This window comes from Heptranchias perlo, chromosome 4 (assembly GCF_035084215.1).
Source record: "Heptranchias perlo isolate sHepPer1 chromosome 4, sHepPer1.hap1, whole genome shotgun sequence".
In the NCBI taxonomy this organism is placed as follows: domain Eukaryota; kingdom Metazoa; phylum Chordata; class Chondrichthyes; order Hexanchiformes; family Hexanchidae; genus Heptranchias; species Heptranchias perlo.
Window position 1 is genome coordinate 96,455,169 of NC_090328.1, and position 27,789 is coordinate 96,482,957.

Sequence of the window (27,789 nt, forward strand, 5' to 3'; positions counted from 1 at the left end):
ACACCGCAACTGCACCCTACGTTCCGTGATATCATCTCTTCCCTTCTGTTGTCATAGAGAACTGACCTCCGCTTAAGGATGACTGGAAACAGAATCGTCTGGTGGGAGGGAGGAGAGAGAGAGACACACACACAGAGTGAGGTGAGGTGCGGGGCTGAGCTGGAAGGGTGAATCGAGACTAGGGAGCAGGAGGTTGGGATTCGGGAGATCGGGACAGTGGTGTGACTAGGGAGATAGGGTCTCGGGGAGGGGAGGGTGACGCGGGAGATTGGGACTTTTGGGGGGGGGATTGGGAGTTTTGGGCTTGGAGACTGAGGATTCTCACTGCATGCGGGGAACTGCATGGCCTGATTTTACATCTCAAGCTCCAATACATGGAGGAGTGGGGTGTAGGAGGGCTCAGTACGGGCTGGCAGCGGCCCATAGTGCTGTGGAGCCACAAGGATCACTCGGGCTCCTTCACACACCATGGAAGAGGAAGTAAAAAAACTTTCAATACCATTCTTTCAGTGGCCTCTTTAAGGACCAATGTTTAGGCCACAGTAGAACTGGAAAAACTAGTTGGAGCTTGCATTTTTTTTTATTCGTTCATGGGATGTGGGCGTCGCTGGCGAGGCCAGCATTTATTGCCCATCCCTACGCATGGCGCATGTACCATCTAATTTTTCACAGATTTTACTGAAGGGTCCTGAAACAGGCACAGGACCATTCCTTGTATATTTAAATTGATCCAACACTGATTTCAGGCAGCTGCTAGGTACGCCAGTGAGGACCAATATATTTTTGTGTAAATGGGATTTAATCTGCCGCCACCACAGATTAGGTGCAGGAGCTCGCGCCCAGAAATTGGTACACACTGCACCCTAAAAAGAACAAGGCACATACTAATTTCTACCCCAATGTGTCCAAATAATTTGTGCTGAATGTTGTATCAGGCTCTCCATGTATATTGAGTTTGACACCCCTGGCCTAGATTATGCGCCCAACTATCTGGAGTGGAATGCTCTGTGAATTTGGTATTTAAATAAAAAATTGAGGTTTGCTAATTTTTTAACTGGACGAAGTAAAATAAAAATTGCACCGCAGGGTAATTGCATGTTTGAAGTTTTAAACTATAATCTCATTGTGGTAGTCACTCTGCCATAAATAAAAACAGAACATGCTGGAAGTACTCAGCAAGTCAGGCAGCATCTGTGGAGAAAGAAACAGTTAACATTTCAGGTCGATGACCCTTCATCAGAACTGGAAGAAGTTGAAGGTTAAACAGTTTTTAAGCAAGTACAGAGCCAGGGGAAGGGGTGTGGGGAGGAAAGAACAAAAAGGAAGTTCTCTGATAGGGTGGAGGGTAGGAGTGATTAAATTACAAAAGAGATGATGGTGGTAATAGGACAAGTAAAGAAACAGAAGATGGGTCTATAGTCACTCTGCCAATTATTTTGTGAAAGATTTAATCATGGGAAAATTAATAGTCGGCCAGCTGCAGTAAAGGATGGCGGAAGCGTTTTTTTTGCCGGCACAAACTCCAGGGAGGACGGCTGCTAGTTTTGATCGGCCAGCTGCGATGGCAAAGTGAGTGAGTGAGGGCAGAGCTGCCGAGTCGCTTGTTCGCGGTGTAAACAGGTTGGTGTCTGCGGGATAAACTCTCCTTTAACAGGCTTTAAAACAACCAGGAAACTCCTCGCCCAAGACCGGGGTGCCAACGCCGGGTAAGGTACGTGCGTGTCCTGGGTGCCGAGCCCCGTGGCGGGAGTCGGTGGCGTCCCGGGGCCTGGCGACCGGCTCAACTTTTTGAGGCCGGCAGCGCTGCACGTGTTGACCGTGCGCGCACACGCACGTTGGCAGGCGCGCGCTGAGAGCACCTGGCGCGGGAGACAATGAGATGGTCACGTGCAGCCGAGTTGGAACTAATCCTGGAGTTTTCGGAAACTCCCAGCTAGGCAGGGTAATATCCACATGGCTGGTGGCTGGTTGTCAGGACTGGCACTGTGCAAGCCGGGTGTGATGGTCATCCTTTTGGCTTGTGCCCTCGTGGTTACGGACCCCGTTGACTTGCGGAGCATGCCCGAGTACCAGCAAGTGCGTTCTGCCCCGTCCTCCGCAGGGATCAATTGGGACAAATGTTTTGGACTCTTCGTGGGTCGGTGGCGGGTGGACTCTGTGCCGGAGGTACACCGGCCTTTTGCCTGGAGCGCCATCCACCTCCCTAAGTACTTCTACTGAGGAAGCCTGTTCAGAGAAATGCCAAGAGCAAGTTATGGTTCGGCTAGGGTGCTGGTCAGGACTAGGGGTCGAGCATTGGTCATAAACCATCTGGTAGCCTCTATGCTGCGGTATCGGTTAGTCACTTTGATCCATCTCCTTGAGTTTGTCACCAAGATTCAGAGGAAGCTCGTCGACTTCCTCTGGGACAAAAGGAAGCATTGGGTTTCTGCTGCGGCTTGGATTCTCCGGCTTAGGGAGGGCGGTCAGGCGCTGGTATGCCTTCACATCCAGGTTGCAATTTTCCGCCTTCAGACCCTGCAGAAATACCTGTACATTGACGATCCTCCCAAATGGTGTGCTCCGGTGGTGATTTTCTTCCGCCAGATGTATGGTGTGAATTATGACAGGCAGCATGGCATACACGTGGGCTTGCAGGAGTTGCTTGTCTTTTATCAAGATCTGGAACATGGTTGCCTCCAGCAGGAGTTTTCCTCCGTCAGAGGTAGCAACTCACTTGGCCGAACCTCTATTCCTCAGTCAACACCTCCATGTGGCTGGCTTGGGTAACACATGGCTGACGGAGCAGTGGGCCCAGGCTGCGAAGGTAATCAAAGTCAGTGATGTACTGGATGGCAGCGGAGCAGGTAGGATGTCGCCGGAGGTATGTTGCGCGTCATATGTTCTGGCGCTACTCCCAGCCTGCATCCAAACTATCCAGGTGTTGAAGGTTGCTCGTGACCCTGACTCTGTTTGGTGTATCAAGGAGGCTCAAGAGTGTGGAGAGATCCTGCCCGAAACCTCCCTCGGGAATCTGCGCCTCACAACTTGAGCCGTCTGACGGAATTTTCCTCTGTGCTATTCTACACTGCGCGGAGGGATTTCCTGTACAGGCTGCTTCTGCACACTATCTACTTCCTCGCCGTTGTCTCCCGTCTGGACTCGCCCTGGCGTGTCATCGAGGCGGGGCACCAATGGAAGGCTCTTTACATGGGAATCCTTCCCTGCACCATTAGGGTTCTGGGGTGGAGAGTGTTGCACGGAGCAATAGTGTGCAACAGTTTTTTAAGCACCTTCACGGACTCCCAGATCTCGTGGTTTTTGCGGCCTAGAGGAATTCATTCCCATGTGTATTTATACAGTGTGAGAGGTTGTAGCCCCTGTATAGTTACCTGAAGGGACTGCCCCATAACCTTTGGTTACACTTTAGCCCCATGCTCCTGATTTTTGGCTGCCCGGTGCGGAAGTGGGTATATTGGAGGATCTTTTCATAGTCCTAGGCCTGGCTACAACAGCAATTAGTAGGTCCAGGATGGGCAGGGCTCATGGGGGGGATCGCTCTGGTTGCCTGCCTTTTTTCTGCGGTCTTGTCCATGCCCGCGTGGCCCTGGAGAGGGAACATGCGGTGTCCACTTGATGCCTTCCATTACCGGTGGGCACCGCAGTGTATAGATTGTCTTATAGATGCATGACAACATTCTGATTTAGTTGGGAAGGTTCCCTTTGCTTTTGTTGGGACTTTGTTGCTTATGTTGAGCTTCTCTTAATTTGATTGGACCATATGTTTCTTTCCAATATTAGGGGCACTTGTGCTGATTCTTGTTTGGTAACCCAGGGTTACCCTTTATTGGTCCATCAAAATAGGCCCAGGGAGGTTGGGGGAGTAAAGGAGGGGATTTAAAGCCTCCAGGTCTCTATTTTTGTCCTGACAAGTTGGCAATGCTACCAGAACAAGTATCTGTACAAGTGTTTCCTTCCCCCCCCACTCCCAAGTTTAGACCTTTGCTAAAACAAAACAAATTGATTCAGTCAACTAAAAGTTTGTGCGAATGTGCTAAGTGGAAATTTTATTCCCACTATTCGATGAGCTGAGCCATATCCTGCCCTGCCCATCAGTCACGGAAAGCTTCTGTTGAGCTGGTGGGACACCGCATGATTGTGCTCCAACATCACCTGGGTGCCCACTACTGCTTGGAAAAATGGCCAGCAACCCTCTTCGTTACTCTTACGCATCCTGAACCTCTGGATGGCAATTTTCACCGTGTTCAAGAGCAGACCCACCGATCCTCCGATTGGCTTTCCTCTCTGCATATCCTTATAGGTCAGGTTATAAGAAGTATGGATCCGTGCTGGGACCACTGTTATTCACCATATACATAAATGATTCAGACTCAGAAATTGGGGGTGTGGTGTCAAAATTTGCAGATGATACCAAATTGGGGATGGTTGGGGGAGTTGCAAAGCTAATAACGTGGAAGATTGGACCAAAATACAGGAAGACATAAGCAGGCTTGCAGAGTGGGCTGATGAATGGTAAATTAAATTCAGAATAGCGAAGTGTGAGGTGGTTCATTTTGGTAGGAGGAATAAAGAGGCTTCAATGGTGGAGTGAAGGGAGATCCTGTGGTTAGTGGAAAGATGTGGCCGGACTGTCAGCCTTCCCTAAGGTTGTAAAAAGAGCATCACCATAAGAGCTGCCAGTGCTTAAGTCAGACCTCAAAGTTTCTGGCCAAAAACACAAGAACTACTACACAACACCATTCTGTATGCATCCAAACACACTGAACTGAATCACAGATGCAAAACGTCACAAAACACACACAGCTCCTGCAGTCAGCAGGGATGCACTTCTTCCCCCTTCCAAACTCTTCTATTGATTGCAAATTTGTGCCATGTTGACAAAAGTTTAACTAGAACTCCACTTACTGAAATTTTTTTTAGAGCATGCCATGGGAAATCTGTTCCCTGTGGAACCACGGTACTATTTGTCCAAGTTTTTCTGTGCTCCTGTCATTATAAAACAGAATATCAGCCAGTTTACTGTGATTAGTGCCATAGGAGACCCACTGATGTGTGTGTTTCTTGTGAATGTACATATATGTATATGTTTCTGTATATATTAGTTCTCCTGTTGTGTTGTTCATGATAAGTTCTCTCAACCCTAATCTCTGTCTTTCTCATTCTGTTGCCCTGATCTATCAGTCCCTCTCCTGATCTCTTTTTCTGTTACTCAATGTGTTTCTCTTCTGCAATATCTGTATCTCTGTGCAATCACTCTCTCCCTCCCTGATCATTCTCCAGGACTCTGTCCGTCTGATGTCTGCCTACCTGCTCATCTTTCTACCCCAAATTTGTGTCTGTTGTCCTGATCTATCCCTTTCTCTGGCTTTTTAAAATTTCTATCTGTGGACTCCTGCTCACTGCCTCTCAGTTTCTTTACTGATCTTTTTCTTTCTGCCCTGATGTGTCTCTGTTCTCCGACCTCCATCTCTCTCTGCATTGACATATCTCTCTCCCCTGCTGTGTCTTTGTCCTCCAGATCTCTTCGTATCTGTGGATGTCTCCACCCAATATCTTGTCACCATCTTTGTCACCATCCTTCTATCATCTGATCTGCCCTCCACCCCGACCCCCAACCTATCAGTTCCCGTCTGCTCCATTCTATCTCTCCCTCCCCTGCCAGCTGAACTGTTCACTCCCTGTCTCCTTTTTGGTCCCTCCAATGTTTCTTTCCGCCGGCAAGTGCTAAAAGACGTGGGGAGTGGAGTCCCAGAGGTAAGAAAGCAGGGTCAAGGAGGAGCTGGCAAGGCTGCAAAAAAAGGTGCTGTTTGGAGTGGCACTCAGCATAAGGGTTCTGGATAAACTGGCAGGGCCAACAGCAGAGGAGCAGCTGAGGAGGGAGGAAGGCAGCGTGAGGAAAACTTGGAGGCCAGGGTCAAACATGTTTTGGATGTGGAATGTACCTTGGGAGTACTAAATTCAAACTAGCGGGATCAGGAAGAGGGACATTTTTGTCCACTATCTTTTTCTCAGTAACGGAAATTTCTAATGTTCAAAATAAGATTTTAAACAAAATAAAAAAAACAAAAAAAGCATATTTTGCAATAACATGATAAAAATTACAACTGAATTATCATCTGTGAATTTTAATTTCTTTGTTAAAGCTTTTACTTAAAGGCTTCAGTCTCTCCCAAGAGTCTGGGCTTGGACTTGATACTTCTGCCAAGGGCTGTAATTCTGTTCGCTGAAGACTAATTTGCAGTCTGAGAATTGCAGTGTGCACAATTTCCTCAGTTACATTTAGTTAATCATAGAATCATAGAATCATAGAATCATAGAAGTTACAACATGGAAACAGGCCCTTCGGCCCAACATGTCCATGTCGCCCAGTTTATACCACTAAGCTAGTCCCAATTGCCTGCACTTGGCCCATATCCCTCGATACCCATCTTCCCCATGTAACTGTCCAAATGCTTTTTAAAAGACAAAATTGTACCCGCCTCTACTACTGCCTCTGGCAGCTCGTTCCAGACACTCACCACCCTTTGAGTGAAAAAATTGCCCCTCTGGATCCTTTTGTATCTCTCCCCTCTCACCTTAAATCTGTGCCCCCTCGTTATAGACTCCCCTACCTTTGGGAAAAGATTTTGACTATCGACCTTATCTATGCCCCTCATTATTTTATAGACTTCTATAAGATCACCCCTTAACCTCCTACTCTCCAGGGAATAAAGTCCCAGTCTGTCTAACCTCTCCCTGTAAGTCAAACCATCAAGTCCCGGTAGCATCCTAGTAAATCTTTTCTGCACTCTTTCTAGTTTAATAATATCCTTTCTATAATAGGGTGACCAGAACTGTACACAGTACTCCAAGTGTGGCCTCACCAATGCCCTGTACAACTTCAACAAGACATCCCAACTCCTGCATTCAATGTTCTGACCAATGAAACCAAGCATGCTGAATGCCTTCTTCACCACCCTATCCACCTGTGACTCCACTTTCAAGGAGCTATGAATCTGTACTCCTAGATCTCTTTGTTCGATAACTCTCCCCAACGCCCTACCATTAACGGAGTAGGTCCTGGCCCGATTTGATCTACCAAAATGCATCACCTCACATTTATCTAAATTAAACTCCATCTGCCATTCATCGGCCCACTGGCCCAATTTATCAAGATCCCGTTGCAATCCTAGATAACCTTCTTCACTGTCCACAATGCCACCAATCTTGGTGTCATCTGCAAACTGTAATCCAATGAATACAAGGCTCCAACAATATTTGCTAGTTGTTTCAAAATTATTTGAAGAAAGCCTGTTTGACAAATTTCAAAAGCTTTATTCGGTTAAAGTTTATTTGAATGGTTTTTAAAACTGAGAAAGGGTGTGTGTGTGTGAGAGAGATGGGAAAAGAAGAAAAGAAGCCCTATTTCAAAGACTACTCATTATATACTTGTAATTTGTTTATCTTTGAATTATAAACATTATTTTATTTTTCTCTTAGAGGCAAGCATTCAGGAGTTCCCCAACTTTATCTTGGAGTGGAATTCAGTTGGCAATTTTAATTGGCGAAAAATAATTTTTTATTTTCATCATACTATATGTGGACAGATGTCTAGCAGAGAAATGTATCACACTGTGGCAACTCAGTATACTGACCCACTCAGTTAGTATAAAGATAAAGCAGAAAACATTTTTCACCTGGACCTTTTCTAAGATTTATTTTTAACAATTGAACGTAGAATCATAGGAAAGTTACAGCATGGGAGGAGGCCATTCGGCCCATCGAGTCTGTGCTGGCTCTATGCAAGAGCAATCCAGCTAGTCCCGCTCCCCTGCCCTATCCCCGTAACCCTGCAAATTTTTTCCTTTCAAGTACTTATCCAGCTCCCTTTTGAAAGCCACGATTGAATCTGCCACCACCACCCCACCCTGGCAGTGCATTACAGACTCTAACCACTCGCTGCATAAAAAAGTTTTTCCTCATGTCACCTTTGGTTCTTTTGCTAATCACCTTAAATCTATGCCCTCTGGTTCTTGACCCTTCTGCCAATGGGAACAGTTCTCTCTGTTCTGTCTCGACCCTTCATGATTTTAAATACCTCTATCGAATCTCCTCTTAGCCTTCTATGTTCCAAGGACAACAACCCCAGCTTCTCCAGTCTATCCACGTAACTGAAGTTCCTCATCCCTGGATTCATTCTAGTAAATCTCTTCTGCACCCTCTCGAAGGCCTTCACATCTTTCCTAAAGTGCGGTGCCCAGAACTGGACACAATACTCCAGTTGTGGCCGAACCAGTGTTTTATAAAGGTTCATCATGACTTCCTTGCTTTTGAACTCTATGCCTCTATTTATAAAGCCCAGGATCCCGTATGCTTTTTTAACTGCTTTCTCAACCTATCCTGCCACTTTCAACGATTTGTGTACATATACCCCCAGATCTGTGTTCCTGTACCCCTTTTAGAATTGTGCCTTCTAGTTTATACTTCCTCTTCTCGTTCTTCCTACCGAAATGTATCACTTTGCATTTTTCTGCTTTAAATTTCATCTGCCACGTGTCCGCCCATTCCACCAGCCTGTCCATATCCTGAAGTCTATCACTAACCTCCTCACTATTCACTACACTTCCAAGTTTTGTGTCATTTGGAAATTGTGCCCTATACACTCGAGCCGTGGTCATTAATATATATCAAGAAAAGCAGTGGCCCTAGTATCGACCCTTGGGGAACACCACTGTATACCTCCCTCCAATCTGAAAAACAACCATTCACCACTACTCTCTACTTCCTGTTACTTAGCTAATTTTGTATCCATGCTGCTGCTGCCCCCTTTATTCCAAGGGCTTCAATCTTGACGATAAGCCTATTGTGCGGCACTTTATAAAGCGCCTTTTGAAAGTCCATATACACCACATCAACTGCATTGCCCTCATCGACCCTCTCTGTTACCTCATCAAAATCTCTTATCAAGTTAGTTAAATACGATTTGCCTTTAACTTGTCCTAGTGACTGTTAATTCTGTCCCGGATTATTATTTCTAAAAGTTTCCCCACCACCGAGGTTAAACTGACAGCCTGTAGTTGCTTGGTTTATCCTTCCATCCTTTTTTGAACAAGGGTGTAACATTTGCAATTTTCCAGACCTCTGGCACCAGCCCCGTATCTAAGGATGTTTGGAAGATTATGGCCTGTAACACTGCAATTTTCAACCTTACTTCCCTCAACAACCTAGGATATATCCCATCCGGACCGGCTGACTTATCTACTTTAAGTACAGCTAGCCTTTCTAGTACCTCCTCTTTATCAATTATTAGCCCATCTGGGATCTCAACTACATCTTCCTTTACTGAGACTCTGGCAGCATCTTCTTCCTTGGTAAAGACAGATGCGAAGTGTTCATTTAGTACCCCGGCCATGCCCTCTGCCTCTATGTGTAGATCTCCTTTTTGGACCCTAATCGGCGCCACCCTTCCTCTTACTACCTGTTTACTGTTTATATGATCAAAGTAAGCAGACTTTTGTTTGCTCAAGATGAGCTGAATTTGCGAGAGATTGAAAACGACTCAGCCTTCCTCATTCACTCACTCTCCATATACAAATGAAAACATGGTCATTCAGAATAGGGGTGAGAACTGTAGGGTTTCTATCGTTTTAAAAGTTAGGCCAATTGTGGAGCTACGTTTCTCCTGTCTTTCCTCACCCTTGTTTCATATAGGCTTTTGTTTTGTGTGTGTATATATCAGTTATTTTTCTACCAGTATCTGCAATAATTCTGGGCTTAAAACCAGACAGATAACCAGGCTTAGATGGTTTCCACCTGAGGGTATTAAAAGAAATAGGTACAGAAATTGGTTATGATCTTTCAAGACTCACTGTACTTGGGGACAGTAGTAGAAGATTGGATGTAGGAAATGTTATACCATTATTCAGAAATGAGGCATGATAAACCAGTAAACTATATGCCACTTGGTTTAACGTCTGTAGTGGGAAAATGCATGTGAGCATTTGGGAAAGTATATAATTAGGGAGAGTCAGCTTGCTTTGTGAAGAGTAGGTTGTACCTAACTAACCGAACAGAGAACAAAATCACTGAATAGTTGGATCAGGAACTTGTGAAGTTTCATGTTCAACATTTGCAATTGCAGTTTTAATTTTACCACTGCTAATCATTGAAAAATTAGCATATCTTAAATTTGCATTAGTTTTTTTTAGAATCGTTCTTTTAAATTCAGAATATGCAAATGTACTGCGTGTTATCTGATACAAAAACTTAAAGCATAATGTATGCTGAAAATGTTGCTGCTAATAGTAGAACTCAGTGTGGAAAATTCATGTATTAGTCTTTTGATGTTAAATTCATAATGCTATTTATTTTAAAATGTTTTGTTTCTTTTTATACAGAATATTTTATCTTTTCACAATGTTTGGTGGTTATGAAGATTTAGAGGCCTATGAAGATGTACTGTATCGTGAGGAGTCTTCCAGCGAGGCAGAGATAGATAGCGATGTGGAGTTCCAGTTATACAGTCAAGTGCACTATGCAAACAACCTCACTGAAGTGAAGATGGGCGGAGAGAAGGGCCCAGCCGCTATGTATCTAGAGACTGCTTCATTTGAAGACCATGTAAAAAAGGCAGGAAGAACAGAAAAAGTAATTGTCAATTCTGATAGTGATGTTATAGTCATTTCAGATAGTCCTGATGTCATTATTTTGTCAGACACTGCAGATGATGACAGTGTTTATGCTTGCAAGGGTTCTAAACCCTCAGAATGTGAGGTCAGTGAAAGAAAAGATCGATCCATAGGGGAGCCTGCACCAGGGTCATCCAGACATTCCTTTCGTTCGGCACCAAGTGTGGGTAGACTGGCTGAACTGCGGAAATTGCCTCAGCGCACGGCCAGCTCCAGTCTGAGCAGAAAGTCTCCGCAGATCCTCAAGATGATGATAAAAGAGAGTGGGAGTTCAGGAGAAGAGGAGGATGATGATCAAGTAGAGAGTTGGATGGTGCTGGGACATGATCAGGAAGAAGACGATGATGACAACATCCAGCTCAACGTTGTGGGTTGTGGAACACTGAAAAACAAAGAAGGTAGGAGCTTTGGCAGTGTATCAGAATATATACACAGCACAACTATGACACATATTTTTGCATGGTGAAATAAGGTAACATTTCTCTGTGGTTTAACAGCCCTAAAATCTCTTCTTCAGATGATAAGATGCTGGTAGATGAACTCTGTTGTCTGTTTAATTATCCCAAAATGCTGACTCCAACCAGTTATACAATGAAGCCTGCACATTAACCTGCTCAGCTTGCCGGAAAAAATAATATAATATTTAGCAGCACTCAACAGCAGGCCTGGAATTATAATTACAAATTAAATATAATGGGAAAACCCAAGAATGATGAAACTTTTCAAATCTTGACATTTCAGAATAGATAACGCTAAACTCCAATAAGCACATGAAACGTACAGGCTGCAAAAGATATTAAGTGATCAAGGGGATTACCTGAGAGATAACTGTTAATGCATTCATTTGGACAATTCTATTAAGGACCCTATTCGATGGCTTATTTAAGGTAATCAGCAGAGTATACTCTGATATGTTGATGTGATGGTATTAGTTAAAAGCCCATTTTATTGACTTGGACTAAATGTGAAAATGCCTCAACAAATGAAAATATTTGACACCTGGTAGAAAGTATTTCACACTTGCCGGAGCCTTGGTTCAGTGATATCACTGTTGCCTCTGAGCCAGCTGCTCATTGAGTCAAGCCCTACCCTAGGACTTGAGTATACAACATCAGCTAACATGTCAGTGTTTGTATTGTTAGTGGTATAGTAGTGAAGTGATTATGTTACTGGACGAGTAATCCAGAGGCCTGGACTAATAATCCAGTTTTCGAATTTGAAATCAGGAAATACAAAGCTGGCATCAGTAAAAGTGACCATGAAGCTGTTGGATTGTCGTAAAAACCCAACTGTTTCACTGATATTCTTTAGGGAAGGAAACTTGCCGTCCTTACTAGATCTGGCCTATTTGTGATTCCAGTCCCACACCAAAGTGGATGATTCTTAACTGCCCTCTGAAGTGGCCCATCAAGCTACTCAGTTGTATCAAACCATTATCAGTAGTTCAAGAAGAAGGCCCACCACCACCTCAGGGCAACTGGAAGAGCAATAAATGGTGGCCTTGTCAGCGATGCCCACATCCCAAGAATGAATTAAAAAATACCTTGCATCGGGCTTTAGAGAATAACGGACACCTAATGCTACAGTTACACTACAACTGTAGTGTCAGTATGAAATGGTTTCTTTTGTACCAATGTTAAGAAATTGCAGTACTACAACTGTAGCATCAATGAGAAACTGCATTACTCCATGCTACAGTTGCTGTATAAATGCAACCTGAGGGTGATTAGAAGACAGCAATCTCATTAGGATTTTTCAGATGATGGAAGATAAATGTATTATAGAAACTTTACAAATTCTTCCCATCTGTCCAATTCTCAATCTGGCATCACTTTTCCTATATCACATTTTGGCGCCACAATTATTCCAATTTTTATGTCGCACGTACCAAATTTTTCCCACCTCAATTTAAATTTCTTCCACCTGATTGGCTAATCTTCAGATTCATTAATGGCAATTCAAATTCAAAAAAGGAAAAGGTAAACCGAAATGAACCAATCAAATTGCTCAAAACACATTTTGAATAAAGAATTCCTCCCCTCAGTCTGCTGGCTCAAAATAAAGCTTGTAACATGATAAAATATTTTTAAAATTACATATTTCACAATGATATGATTACATTTACCTATAAAACTGACTTGTGTTTTTTAAATGCCTTGTTTGTGATTTTTACTTGAAGGCCTTCACTTCTCATAGAAGCCTGAGATTTTGAAGTCCATATTTTTTTCCTGAGTTATAACTCTTGTTAGTTGAAGGGAGATATTGTAGTCTTAGAATGTGCTGGGATTACAGTTCCCTAGGTCACATCAGTGGAATTCTTCAGTCGAAGTGGAAGGCTGAGTTTCATCGTCTAAAAGTTTCTAACAGGATTTCTGAGTTTCTTTGTTTTTCCAAACAAGCTGGAGAATGAATTTTCATTTTTTTTTTCAGGTTTTAAATATTAAGTTACCAACTATTTAATTGTGCTCTAAATTAGTTTACTTCAGACAACTAGAAGAGAAGATGCTTAATTATGTTTGGAGGCAAAATGAAGAGTAAAATGCGATAGACAGATAAAATGACAATTGCATATTTTTCATTGTTTATATCTCGAAATGTGAAACAACGATTGTGTATAGAACATTTATTTTTCTTAGGGAAAAATCAAATGTGCCGTTGCTTATTGTTTCAGTTTGATTTTCCAAATGATTTTAAACTGAAAGATGAATTTGAACTATTGTGTTGAACTTTGCTTACTGTTTTTTTTCTGTACAGGCCTTCATTCTTCATGACTGGCTGCTGTCCACTTTGCCTCAAAATGTAGTTAAGCATTTTCCTTTTCCTATTCTAATGAATATTCACAGTACAAGAACTTGATGTTTGTAAACCCTGTCCTCATACAGTTGAGTGAAAAATCTGGAAGTGTGTGAAGTAACTGAATTTTTTTTAATAGAAACCTATAAACAACATAAACTATGAACTTTAGAACTCTTATCAAAGATAAATTATTTTTTTCTGAGGTAAGATTTAGAAACAGATGATGACTCACATCAAGACTGACTATTCAATGAGGATTTCCTGTTTGTAAGCCTGCCCCCAATCACTTTCCAAATGATGCATAAATTGTTGGCAGGTCAAAGTATTTTTTGGGCTTGAAAACAGAAATTTTAGATAAGGTGATTGATAACTGGTAGGCTGAGGATGGAAAGAAAGTCAAAACTCCAGGCCTGGTAAGAAGTGGCCGTCAAAATCGTTAATCTATTTGCCACTATCTTCAGGCAATCATTCAAAATGGGAGTAGTGCCTGAGGAAGCTAAAAGCCAGTGAGCCTTATATTCATTGTAGGTAAAGTATAAGAAGGCATCCTGAAAGAGGGAACACTGAATCACCTGGACAGGTATGGTATAGTAGGAGGGTGTTAGCATTGGTTTATGGGAAGGAGGTCTGGTCCAACAAATTCAATGAAACGATAGCTCTTGTTGACAATGGAAATTCTGTGGATGTGATATATTTAGCTTTCTGCAAGGCTTTTGATGTCATACCACAGAAGTGATTAGTCCACATGGTAGGAAGGCATGGATTGGGAGGTAAGCCTCTGAGATGGATTGAAAATTGGCTAAACCAGCGAAAGCCGAGAGTAGTTGTTAATGGAGCTGTGTGGACGTGGCAAGGAGTCACTAGAGGGATCAGTGCTGGGGCCATTACTGTTCATGGTGTAAACTATTTGGAGCTGAGGACAAAAACAAATTTGTCTCAGTTTGCAAATGACACCAAATTGCTGGTGGTGTAGTTCAAACAAAAGGGATTAAGCAAACCAAATACAAAAGGAGCTGGATAGGCTGGCTGATGAATCGCAAATGGTATTTAATGCGGATAAATGCAAGTTAATGAGACAAGGGAGAGGAAATAAACAGTGGGAATATAAACTAAATGGTTCTGGGATCCGGAGGTACTGGTGAATCTTGGGATATTGCGGGGTAGCTCACTGAAACCAACATTGCAGTGTGTGGTAGCAGTAAGGAAAGCTAACCGGATCTTGGGATGTGTAGCCAGAGGGACAGAGCACAAAGCCCAGGAGGGGATAAAGAATACCCACTAGACATTGATTCAGCCACCATGGAGTACAGGGTTACCATCCTTTTGCTGTACAACAGCAAGGAGATCCAGACATTAGAAGCACTGCAGAAAAGGATAACTAAACTGGTACCTAGACAAGACAAGAGGAGAAGATGAAGAGCTTGGGATTGTTTCCTCTGGAGAATAGAAGGCTCAAGGGAAATATTCAAGTATTCAAGGTTCTGGAGGGAATCGATACATTGAACCCTGATAAATATTCTCAGAATTGCTGCAAACTTTTGAACCGGCAGACATCCTGAAGCTTAGGTGAGGTGTCCAGACAGTGTAGGTTTAACTTCTTCACACAGGTGGTGGTGAAAATGTGGAATGGACTGAACAGGGAGGCGGTGAGGGCAGACACTAAGTTAAAATTGAAGGGAGATTTGGCAAATATTTGAGAGAGGGGGTGACTGGATGGGGAGGGGGTGTTAGCTTTTGGGACTGACTAGATGCAGAGTCTTTTCAGAGGGTTTATAATTTATGCAGTTTGTTCATTAAAGGACTCATGTATTTATTTACTGTTCCAGGAGCAGAGACACAGGGAAGAGTCTCTATATTTGTCCCTCTTTTATCTCCTCCTTGTGCTACCAGGTGGGGGCATGAGCGAAATGCCTATGGCTAGGAGTGACTGAGGACGAAGCCAGGAATCAATACAGTGTGCAGCCCCCTATTAACAATATAGAGTGAAGGTTCAATGCTGATATGATCTCAAAACAAATACAGCAATCATTTTTCTTTTAATATTGGATCAATCTCCTAAACCCCAGTACAATATTAAGTAGGCCTTTTTTAATAAACAAAAGCATTACTTGTGTAATTTTTGTGCCGGTGTCAGTTTTGAGGTTTCAATCATACTGGGCGTGGGGGTTGTCTGCACTTCACTGTTGGCCTCTCTGCTTGCTTGCATGGTGGCAGGTGACCAGTTGGGAGGCAGCACTGATGAGGAGCAGGCCTTGAGCGAGGGAAAGGCAGCAGTACAGCTTGGAATTGTGGCGGGGGAAGGGGAATAGAAGGGGAACCGTTATGGTAATTCTAAGCCATGGAGAATTTTTTTGAGGGGTGACTCAACCAGTCAGAAATGTAACTACATTTGTGGTTTTAGGATTAACTGTCAGTTTGGCTCAGTTGGAGGCATTCTCGCCTTGACATCAAAACGTTCTGGGTTGTACCCTCTCACTACAAAAAGGGGGCAAGCACTTTGATGGGAGTGTACTATAGGCCCCCAAATAGTCAGGGGGAGATAGAGGAACAGATATGTAGGCAAATCTCAGAAAATTGTGCAAATAATAGGGTAATAATAGTGGGAGATTTCAACTTCCCCAATATTAACTGGGATACTCAGAGTGTAAAAGGCATAGAGGGTACAAAATTCTTAACGTGCATCCAGGAGAGCTTTTTGAGCCAGCATGTAGAAAGTCCTACAAGAGAGGGGGCGGTACTGGACCTAATTCTAGGGAATGTGGCCGGCCAAGTGGAAGAAGTGCTAGTAGGTGAGCACTTTGGTGACAGTGACCATAATTCGGTGAGATTTAAGGTGGTCATGGAAAAGGACAGGGAGGGGCCGGAAATAAAGGTTCTAAATTGGGGGAAGGCCGATTTTAATAGGATAAGGCAGGATCTGGCCAAAATGGACTGGGATCAGCTGCTTGTAGGAAAATCCGCATCGGAGCAATGGGAGTCTTTCAGAAGGGAGATTGAGACCATACAATGGCAACATGTTCCCGTAAAGGTCATGGGTGGTTCCAAGAACTCCAGGGAACCTTGGATGTCAGGGGATATACGAGAATGGATTAGGAAAAAAAGGAGGGCTTTTGGCAGATACAAAAGGCTAAAGACGGAGGAAGCCCTAGAGGAGTACAAAAAGTGCAGGGGGATACTTAAAAAAGAAATTAGGAGATCAAGGAGGGGCCATGAAATAACACTGGCGAGCAAAATAAAGGAAAATCCTAAGATGTTTTATAAGTATATTAAGGGTAAGAGGATGACTAGGGAAAAAATAGGGCCCATTAGGGACAAAAATGGCAATCTGTGTGTGGAGCCGGCAGATGTAGGAGGGGTTCTAAATGAATTTTTTGCATCTGTTTTCACTGTGGAGAAGGACGATGTAGACATAAAAATACGGCAGGGGGACTGTGATATACTCGAACATATTAACATCGAGCGGGAGGAGGTATTGGCGGTTTTAGCAGGCCTAAAAATGGATAAATCCCCAGGCCCGGACGAAATGTATCCCAGGCTACTGTGTGAGGCAAAGGAGGAGATTGCGGGGGCTCTGACACATATATTCAGAACCTCTCTGGCCACAGGGGATGTGCCAGAGGACTGGAGAACCGCTAATGTAATACCATTATTCAAGAAGGGGAGTAGGGAAAAACCGGGGAACTACAGGCCAGTGAGCCTAACATCAGTGGTAGGAAAATTATTGGAAAAAATTCTGAAGGACAAAATTAGTCTCCACTTGGAGAAGCAAGGATTAATCAGGGATAGTCAACATGGCTTTATCAAGGGAAGATCACGTCTGACTAATTTGATTGAATTTTTTGAGGGGGTGACTAGGCGTGTGGATGAGGGTTACGCAGTGGATGTGGTATACATGGATTTCAGTAAGGCCTTCGATAAAGTCCCCCACAGGAGACTGGTCAAGAAGGTAGGAGCCCATGGAATCCAGGGTGCCTTGGCACTTTGGATACAAAACTGGCTTAGTGGCAGAAGGCAGAGGGTGATGGTCGAAGGTTGTTTTTGTGACTGGAAGCCTGTGGCCAGTGGGGTACCACAGGGATCGGTGCTGGGTCCCTTGCTGTTTGTGGTCTACATTAATGACTTGGATATGAATGTAAAAGGTATGATCAGTAAGTTCGCTGATGATACAAAAATTGGTAGGGTGGTAAATAGCGAGGAGGATAGCCTCAGTCTGCAGGACGATATAGATGGGTTGGTCAGATGGGTGGAACAGTGGCAAATGGAATTTAACCCGGAAAAGTGCGAGGTGATGCACTTTGGAGGGACTAACAAGGCAAGGGAATACACAATGAATGGGAGGACCCTAGGCAAGACAGAGGGTCAGAGGGATCTTGGTGTGCAAGTTCACAGATCCCTGAAGGCGGCGGAACAGGTAGATAAGGTGGTAAAGAAGGCATATGGGATACTTGCCTTTATTAGCCGAGGCATAGAATATAAGAGCAAGGAGGTTATGATGGAGCTGTATAAAACACTGGTTAGGCCACAGCTGGAGTACTGTGTGCAGTTCTGGTCGCCACACTACAGGAAGGATGTGATCGCTTTGGAGAGGGTGCAGAGGAGATTCACCAGGATGTTACCAGGGCTGGAGCGCTTCAGCTATGAAGAGAGACTGGGAAGATTGGGTTTGTTTTCCTTGGAGCAGAGGAGGCTGAGGGGGGACATGATTGAGGTGTACAAAATTATGAGGGGCACAGATAGGATGGATACTAAGGAGCTTTTTCCCTTCGTTGAGGGTTCTATAACAAGGGGACATAGATTCAAGGTAAAAGGCGGGAGGTTTAGAGGGGATTTGAGAAAGAACTTTTTCACCCAGAGGGTGGTTGGAGTCTGGAACTCACTGCCTGAAAGGGTTGTGGAGGCAGGAACCCTCACAACATTCAAGAAGCATTTGGATGAGCACTTGAAATGCCATAGCATACAAGGCTACGGACCAAATGCTGGAATATGGGATTAGAGTAGACAGGGCTGATGGCCGGCGCGGACACGATGGGCCGAAGGGCCTCTATCCGTGCTGTATAACTCTAACTCTCTAACTCTAACTAAGGGTCGCAGCATAATCTAAGCTACACTAGTGCAGTAGCGTGGGAGTGTTGCATTGTTTGAGGTGCTGTTCTTCAGATGAAACATTAAATGGAAGTCCCATCTACCTGTTCTGGTTGTTCAAGTGGACAGTGAAGATTCTGTATCATGAATGGAAGAAGAATAGGGCGTCCCCCTGGTGTCCTGACCAACATTCCTACCTCAACCAATACCACCTAAAAATAGATTGGTCAGTCATTTCATGGCTATTTGTTGGATGGTGTTGTGTCAGAATAGTTGCCACATTTCCCTATATAACAACAGTCATTGCGTTTCAAAAAGTAATTCATTGTGAGTTTGATATCACTTGTATGGATGTTCTAGTCAAGGTTAAAGGGATCCAAGCCAATAAGTCCCCAGGACAGACATTCTATACCCCGGAGTACTAAGCATGAGTTGGGCCGAAATCTATTGAATGCTGTCAGTCATCATGAGGTCAATGAAAAGGTCTCATTGGATTGGAAACAAAATTATTTTGAAGGAAGGCAACAAAACAAACTGAGGTAACTCCATTAGTCTTGTATAAGTAACTGGCAGAATAATGGAATTGATCATTAGGAACAAACTTGAAAATTACCTGAATGAAAATAACCTGGTAAGTAGCAGCTGACATGGTTTGAGAAGCGGCAGACCCCTGACCAGTCTGCTTCTCACCTTTGAGAAAATAGCATGGTAAATAAACGCTGAAAAGCCTTATGATATAATATACCCTATTCCCTTAGTGCTCCTCCATTTTAAAGCTGCAGAATTTGGCTTCCATGCAATTTCTTCCTGCCACAAAAGCAGCAGAATCAGGACTGAGCGAGCTGGCCGGAGCTGGAGAAATGAAAGATGTATTTAGCTGATACGGTAAACTGCTTGGTTAATACAGAAATCTCCCAGGAATAGGAGCAAAAGTGTGAGACTTCTGTATTAACCAATAAGTTTACTGTAAAAGCCATTTTACTTCTTGCACCTCTCCACTGCCATTTCTGACTTTGCTGCTGTTCTTGCTACTAAAATTTAGTGGACCTGAGCTCCCTCCCCACTTTCTGGTTGGCTTGCTTGATGGCTGGCTTCTAGTAGTTCACTGGCTTTGGTTGGTTGCCTGGCATGTAAGGGCAAAAGGATCCTGAGATTTGGGAGTATTGGAAAGGGGGTCCTGGGACTTGGCAAAATGCAGGGATGTTCCTGGGTTTGGTAGCACTGGTAGTGGAATATGGGATTTGGTAGAACTTGGGGAGGAGTCCAGGGGTGTGGCACAACTGAGGAGGAGAGCCAGGGGTCCTTCAGTACTGGAGGGAGGGGTCCAAGGTCTGGAAGTTCTGGAGGGAGGGGTCCACGGTCTGGCAACATGGAGGATGGGGAGCAGTTCGGGTAGGGGGACGTATTGAAGCAGTCACTGCCACAGTGACAGCATTAAAAGCGGTTACACTAATCAGAGTAAAAGTGTTTGCAATCTTACTGGCAGGAAGGAAAGTGGCAGCAATGGCACATGAATGTGCCAGCAGACCCCAGACTGAACATGTGTCATGAGAACCCATTTTGACCACAGCAAAAGTCAGATGTGAACTCCAAATTGAGCCCTAGACCCCCAATTTAGGAGTAAGCCTCTCCAAGAAAACATTTTTCCAGAATTTACACCACAGTACGGTCAATTTAATGAATAAGCATTTTATTCAGAATTGTTTAATTCTTTTGTTATATAAATGTTACTTTTAGGCTGGGGAGAATTTAAGATAGCAGCTCAGCCCAAGTTGACAGTCTTTTTTCAGTGATTCAGTTGTTCATCCAGTTTGGGATTTAGATTTCCAACTATTTTCCACTATGAGATTGCTGACTTTTGATTGTTCAGTTTTCTGATGCCTATTTCTTCCTTATTGGTACTTAGCAACTGAATCACACTGCTTTGGATTTGTTCATATTTACTTGGTTGGAATTTGATTGACATATCAGCCAATCACTAAGTTTTGCCTTACAGGGGTGCGGCATTTTCAAGTGTGATGCCTCTGCATGACCGATGCTTGCTAAATGCAAAAATCTTAAGTATGTAATAAATAGATAGATAATGTTCATTGTGGGGTTTGTGGGGCAGCTTTGGTTTCATTTGTCAAGCATCTAATAGTCTTTTTGCTGTTATATGCAGCATGGCCAAAGGGCAGAACTATGTGGCCATCATGGGGATGATCAGGAACAGAATTGGCATAAGGAATGTTAAGAGATGTTAGTCTGGAATGCTTTTCTGCTGGATATCCATTTAACATTCCTAGATCAGATATAACTTGATCAAAGGCAATGTGAAGCACCCTCTGCTTTACCTCAATAATGGGCATTTACCTGATCCTGGAAGAGTACCCCCTTCTGCATCAGTGTGAATTTTTGTCTTCTGACAATAGCCATCCTAATGGGCTTTCTTGAGTGAGATTGTTTGTTAAGTGCCTAATTAGAGCCATTTTGGCATTGTGGCTTGTGCTTATTGGGAATGGGATTGAGACTGTCCCACATTAATGTCATGTATGCTGCTTAGAGCTGACTGGGGTGACTCATCTGTCTAGGCTGGATTGGAACCCTGCTCTCAACTGAAAGGGCAGTAAGGTATAACCAAACTGTCCAATCTGCTTCCTCTTTCTATCTTATTTACATCACTGAGTTGCCCACTAGGAAGCTAAGATCAGCAAGTGTAATCATTTTGTAGTCACTATCTCATAGTTGCAAATGTTCGCTTTCCATGTGAACATCAGTGATTCCAGAGTTTGTTCGTATTGTCGCTCTAAGAACACTTGATTTAGAGGTCACTCCATTTTTGACCATGATTCATCCCGATGTCCTTTCTGTGAGGGGTTGGGGAGGTAGTGAGTTGTGATCAAGATGGACAGCTGTACAAGGAGGTGCAGCTCCAATGACCCACGTGCATCAAGCTCAGTGTCCTGGGCTCGCTGTTCTGCTCACAGGTAATAAAAAGGTCGGCCCCCACTGCACACAAGAGTTGAGGAGCAGGACTGCAAGTGGTGGTGGCCGGTTTGAATGAGTCAGTGAGTGTACTCGCTGGGCAGCCAGGCTTCCATCGGGTGGCTGCCACTCAGCAGTCACAGGTTGGGGTTACTGCTGGAGCACAGACCCACTCCATTTACTGCATGGGTCCTAGGCCTGTGCATGTGTAGCTGGTTCTGCCATTGTCTGAGCTCACCAGCATTCCTAGGCAATGTTACAGTCAGTCAGCCTTTAGTCTTGATATTACAAAATACTCTGGAAGGGAAACAAATAACGGGCTTCCTGTAGAAACATCTAGCTTTAGCCATCTTCCAGGGTATGAGAATGAAACAGATTGAAAATCCTTTTAAATGTACAGAGCTGGGGAAAATGTGCCTAAGGAAGCAATGAGGCCTGGTTGGATTAGTACAGGGAGACCTAGAAGAGGAACTTGGGAGTATTAGAATAGACAATGTAGAAAAACATTATTAAAAAAGTGAATAGACTTTTGAGAGATATAACATTGCCTATATGTTACTGCTTTTCAAAAAGTAATTAATTTGTGGAACACTTTTGAGATCTTTTGATGTGGGATAGGTGTGCTAGATAAATCCAAGAGTGTCTGTCTTCTGTAGTCAGAATAATAGAGCAGGGATGTACAACCCCTGAACCCTGGCAATCCAGACTTTGCAGTTGAAGTAATTTAATCCTATTTGCTTTTATTGTATGTTGGTTTCCCTTGTTTGAAATTTGTGGGTCTGGAGGTTTGTAAAGGGCTGTTCTTAGCTTTGGTGTTTCATTGGTGGATGAATCCTAAATCGTAACGTCAAGATGTGTTAATATCAGCAACTCAAGATAAATGCAAATTAATGAGAACATGGGTTGAAACTTTATATGCAGTCCATGGTATGCACCACGCAACTCACAAAGACAAATCCTCAGGACATGCATGCCGTAGAGTATGTCCCCAGAGGCTTTACGATACACCAGGGTAATTCCAGTCGAAATATTGTGTTTGTTTCCAGTCACCACGTTACAATATCATTGATAGGCATTGGAGAGGGTACAGAGATGAGCAACAAGGGATATTCCTATTGTAAAGGGTATCATGACTGGAGAAGCTAGAGCTCTCTTGTCTAGAAAGGAAGCAGTTAGAAGAGGATCTCACAGAGAATACATAGAATTTACGGCACAGAAACAGGCCATTCGACCCAACTGGTCTATTCCGGTGTTTATGCTCCATGTGAGCCTCCTCTCACCCTACTTCATCTAACTGTATCAGCATATCCTTCTATTCTTTCCTCCCTCATGTACTCATCTAGCTTTCCTTTAAATGCATCTCTGCTGTCCGCCTCAACCACTCCATGTGGTAGCAGGTTCCACATTTTAACCACTCTCTGGGTAAAGAAATTTCTCCTGAATTCCTTATTGCTATCTTATATTTATGACCCCTAGTTTTGGACTTCCCCCACAAGTGGAAACATCTTCTATATCTACCCTACCGAACCCCTTTGGAATTTTAAAGACGTCTATCAGGTCACACCTCAGCCTCCTTTTCTAGAGAAAAGAGCCTGGTCTGTTCAGTGTTTCCTGAAAGTTATAACCTCTTAGTTCTGGTATCAACCGTGTAAATCTATTTTGCATCTTCTCCAGTACCTCTATATCCTTTTGTAATATGGAGACCAGAACTGTGCACAGTACTCTTAAGTGTGGTCTAACCAAGGTTCTATATAAGTTTAACATAACTTCTCTGCTTTTGAATTCTATTTCTCTAGAAATGAACCCCAGTGCTGTGGTTGCATTTTTATGGCATTGTTAATCTGCAGTGATACTTTTAATGATGTATAGATAAAATAAATCCAGAATGTTACTTCAAAGTAGGCTAGGAAAGTAAGACCAGAAGGTGACCCAGTGAAAAGTAAATTGAAAACAGATATTAGGAGGAACTTCTTGGAGTGATAGCTTTTTGGATGCTGCCGGCTGTGGCTTGAGAGGTGAAACTCTAGGAGCTGGATTCTATAATGAGAGAGTTAGGGTATTAGAGGGATAAGCTATGATGGATTAAATGATCATTTCTTGTACTTGGTATTTCTTCTGTTACTACCTTAGAGTGAAATGTAGTAAACTGGATGGCATTTATTAAAATAACTGAAATTAGGGTATTTAATTCTAAATTAGTTCAACGTGCTGGATCTTTAATAAGGTTAGTGTTTCTTATGCATTCAAATCTATCATATAGGATAAGGAAAGCAATTCCCTTTCATTCTCTTTATCTCAGTCCCGGTCACTCTGTTCCTGCCATTAACTCGGTCTGTGATTTTGTTTGTGTCCCTTATTCGCTATCTCTGTCATTCTTTGTGTTTTTTCTCACTTCCTTCTCCAAAAATGTAAAAATCCACCCCTGCATCAATTGTACCTCTGTGTACCTTTGTGTTTTTTCCTCTGTACAAGTTAAGTCCATGTCCCACTGCACTCCCTTTTATATATTTTCATATATGATACGTGAAGATATCTGGTTTCTGTTTCCACAGAAAAAACAATTGAATTGTGGAAAGTGATCCCAAGATACCAATAAAAATCCTGAAATCCACTGTAATAAAAAGGAATTTAACTTATTCAGTGGCCTTGGTCATAGGCTTTTATTCAGGGCTTTTTTCAGTTGCAGTTTTTCTTTTGAGGTATTAGCTTTCCTGAGTTTTGTAGGTTGTAATGCATGCTACCTTCATGCCAAATGTACTGTAAGATTACGATATAGAGGTTAATTTTAACCCCCAGGAACGGGTGGGTGGGGGGGGCAGGTGGGAGGTTAAAATAACAGCTTTTTGGAGTGGGAAAGCATACCAGCTCCAACGCGCCCGCTTCTGGGTTTGACCCAGGCAGGTTTGTATGGTGTGTATAACAGACACCAGGAAGTTCTGCCCCCACTTTAAGCCGGCGGGTCGATACGTAAAAGGGCAATGTACCTCATTGAAATAGTTAAGGTACTTAATTCTTTGTATAATGGAAAACTTAAATGAATTTAACCGTACCTGTTCGGGTTTCCTATCGCTTCTGATTCATGTCAGGTGAAAGCAGACGGGAAGGGCTAGATGCATGAGCTGAGTGCCTTTGTTGCACTGCCTGTGGGCCTGGAGGAGCGGGAATGCTACAACCAAGCCCAACAAGCTCACCTGGCCGACAGGAACCTTCGATTGGCCAACCCCCCTCCACTCCCAGTGCTGGATTTCTTCCCCACGCCACCCCCCCACCCCCCCCCCCCCCAGATCCTAGCTGACACTCCCTGGCCCCGAAAACCAGGGCCCAAGATATCTCTCTCTCTCCTGTGCCCTTCTCTGATTCGTCATTCCTTTCCTTTCCAACAGGCAACCAGCCTGTCAATCTGAGATGCACTCAATTGGCTTCTGGGTTCCCCATGCGAATATCTGCGGACGTGTGGTGGTACCTGGCTCCGAGATAAAATCATGTCCATAGTATCAGCTTGGCTCAGTTGGTAGCACTCTTGCCTTTGGTTCAGAAGGTTGCAGGTTTGGGTCCCACATTAGAACTTCAGCATTTAGGCTGATGTGATGTTCCAGTGCAGTACGAAGGACATGCTGGATTGTTACAGGTGTTCTTTCTCAGATGAGGTCCACCCTGCCTGTTCCAGTGGTTCAGATGGACATTAACGATCCAATGGCTCCATTCAACGAAGATTTCTTCCACCGTGCAGCTTATCATATATATCAATGACTTGGATGGAGGAATAGAGAGTTGTATATCTAAGTTTGCAGATGACACTAAGTTAGGAGGTACGATAAGTTGTGTAGATGGGAGCAGTAAGTTACAAAGGGACATAGACAGACTAAGTGAGTGGGCAGAACTATGGTAGGTGGAGTTCAATGTGGGGAAGTGTGAGGTCATTTACTTTGGATTCGAGAAAGGCAAATCAGAATATGTTCTTAATGGTGAGAGACTAGGAGCTGTGGATGAGCAAAGGAATTTGTGTCCATGTAGACAAATCACTAAAAGCTAGTGCACAGATACAGAAAGTAATCAAAAAGGCTCATGGAATGTTGGCCTTTATCTCAAGAGGGTTGGAATACAAAATAAAGAAATATTATGCTTTAGTTTTACTGAGCTTTGGTCAGACCCCAAGTGGAGTACTGCGATCAGTTTTGGGCACCGAACTTCGAAGCGTATAATGGCCTTGAAGGGAGTATAGCGCACACTCACCAGAATGATACCGGGGATTAAATTATGACAGGTTGCATAAATTTGGTTTGTATTGCCTTGTGTTTGTAAGGTTGAGGAATGATCTAATCGAGGTCTTTAAAATGATAGAAGGATTCAATCGGGTAGCTACGGAGAAACTATTTCCTCTGGTGGGGAATGCAGAACAAGGGGACGTAATCTTAAAATTGGAGGTACAGCATTTAAGAGTGAAATCAGGAAGCACTTTTTCACACACAAGGTAGTCAAAACCTGGAAATCCCACAAAAGGCGGTGGATGCTGGGTCAGTTGAAATTTTCAAGACTGAGATTGATAGATTTTTGTTAGGTAAGGGTTATCAAGGGATATGGGGCAACGACGGCTAAAGATCCTGCTACTGAGATTATTCAAAATGGTAACTGTAGAACATAAGGACATAAGAAATAGGAGCAGGAGTAGGCCATGTGCCCCTCGAGCCTGCTCCGCCAATCAATAAGATCATGACTGATCTTCGACCTCATCTCCACTTTCCCGTCCGATCCCCATATCTCTTGATTCCCCTAGAGTCCAAAAATCTATCCATCTCAGCCTTGAATATATTCAATGACTCAGCATCCACAGCCCTCTGGGGTAGGGAATTCCAAAGATTCACAACCCCCTGCATGCAAAAATTCCACCTCATCTCAGTCTTGAATGGCCGACCCCATATCCTGCGACTATGCCCGCTAGTTCTAGACTCTGTAGCCAGGGGAAACAATCTCTCAGCATCTACCCTGTCAAGCCCCCTCATAATCATATATGTTTCAATCAGATCACTTCTCATTCTTCTAAACTCCAGAGAGTATGGGCCCATTCTACTCAACCTCTCCTCATAGGACAACCCTCTTATCGCAGGAATTAATCTAGCGAACCTTTGTTGCACTGCCTCTAAGGCAAGTATATCCTTCCTTGGATAAGGAGACCAAAATTGTTCGAAGTACTCCGTGAGGTCTCACTAAAGCCCTGTACAACTGTAGTAAGACTTCCCTACTCTTGTACTCCAACCCCCTTGCAATAAAGGCCAACATGCCATTTGCTTTCCTAATTGCCTGCTGTACCTGCAGGCTAACCTTTTGTGATTCTTGTATGAGGACACCCAAGTTCCTCTGAACACCAACATTTAATAGTTTTTCACCATTCAATAAATATTCTGTATTTCTATTCTTCCTACCAAAGTGAATAACCTCACATTTCCCCACATTATACTCCATCTGCCACCTTCTTGCCCACTCACTTAATCTGTCTATATCCCTTTGCAGACTCTTTGTGTCCTCCTCACAGCTTACTTTCCCACCTAGCTTTGTATCGTCAGCAAACTTGGATACATTATACATGGTCCCTTCATCTAAGTCATTGATATAGATTGTAAATAGCTGAGGCCCAAGCACCGATCCTTGCAGCACTCCACTAGTTACAGCCTGCCAATGTGAGAATGACCCATTTATCCCTACTCTTTGTTTTCTGTCCTTTAACCATTCCTCTATCCATGCTAATATTTTACCCCCAACCCCATGTGCCCTTATCTTGTGTAACAACCGTTTATATGGCACCTTATCGAATGCCTTTTGAAAATCCAAATATGCTATGTCCACTGGTTCTCCTTTATCTACTCTGCTAGTTATATCCTCAAAAAACTCTAATAAATTTGTCAAACACGATTTCCCTTTCATAAAACGATGTTGACTCTGCCTAATCATATTGTGATGTTCTAAGTGCCCTGTTACCACTTCCTTAATAATGGATACCAGCATTTTTCCGACAACCGATGTCAGGCTAACTGGCCTGTAGTTCCCTTTTTTCCTCTCTCCCTCCCTTCTTGAATAGCGGGGTAACATTTGCTACCTTCCAATCCACTGGGACCGCTCCAGAATCTAGAGAATTTTGGAAGATCATAACCAATACATCCATATCTCTGCAGCCACCTCTTATAGAACCCTAGAATGTAGGCCATCAGGTCCAGCATTGTAGCAAATTTCATCTGTGTCTAGTTTTGGTGACCAAGACATCATGCCCTGAACACTGCATGAGAAG

General features: G+C 43.4%; 1 protein-coding gene across 1 annotated transcript in view; it reads left to right on the forward strand.

Moving 5' to 3' along the window:
• The first annotated feature begins 1,531 nt into the window (after window positions 1-1,531).
• The window catches only part of zcchc7 (zinc finger, CCHC domain containing 7), a 241,829-nt gene continuing 215,571 nt past the window's right edge, over window positions 1,532-27,789 (forward strand). The window contains exons 1-2 of the mRNA XM_067983346.1: window positions 1,532-1,620; window positions 10,377-11,065. Of these exons, the coding sequence (XP_067839447.1) occupies window positions 10,396-11,065 (670 nt within the window). The 5' untranslated portion in view covers window positions 1,532-1,620; window positions 10,377-10,395. The remainder of the gene's footprint in view (window positions 1,621-10,376; window positions 11,066-27,789) is intronic.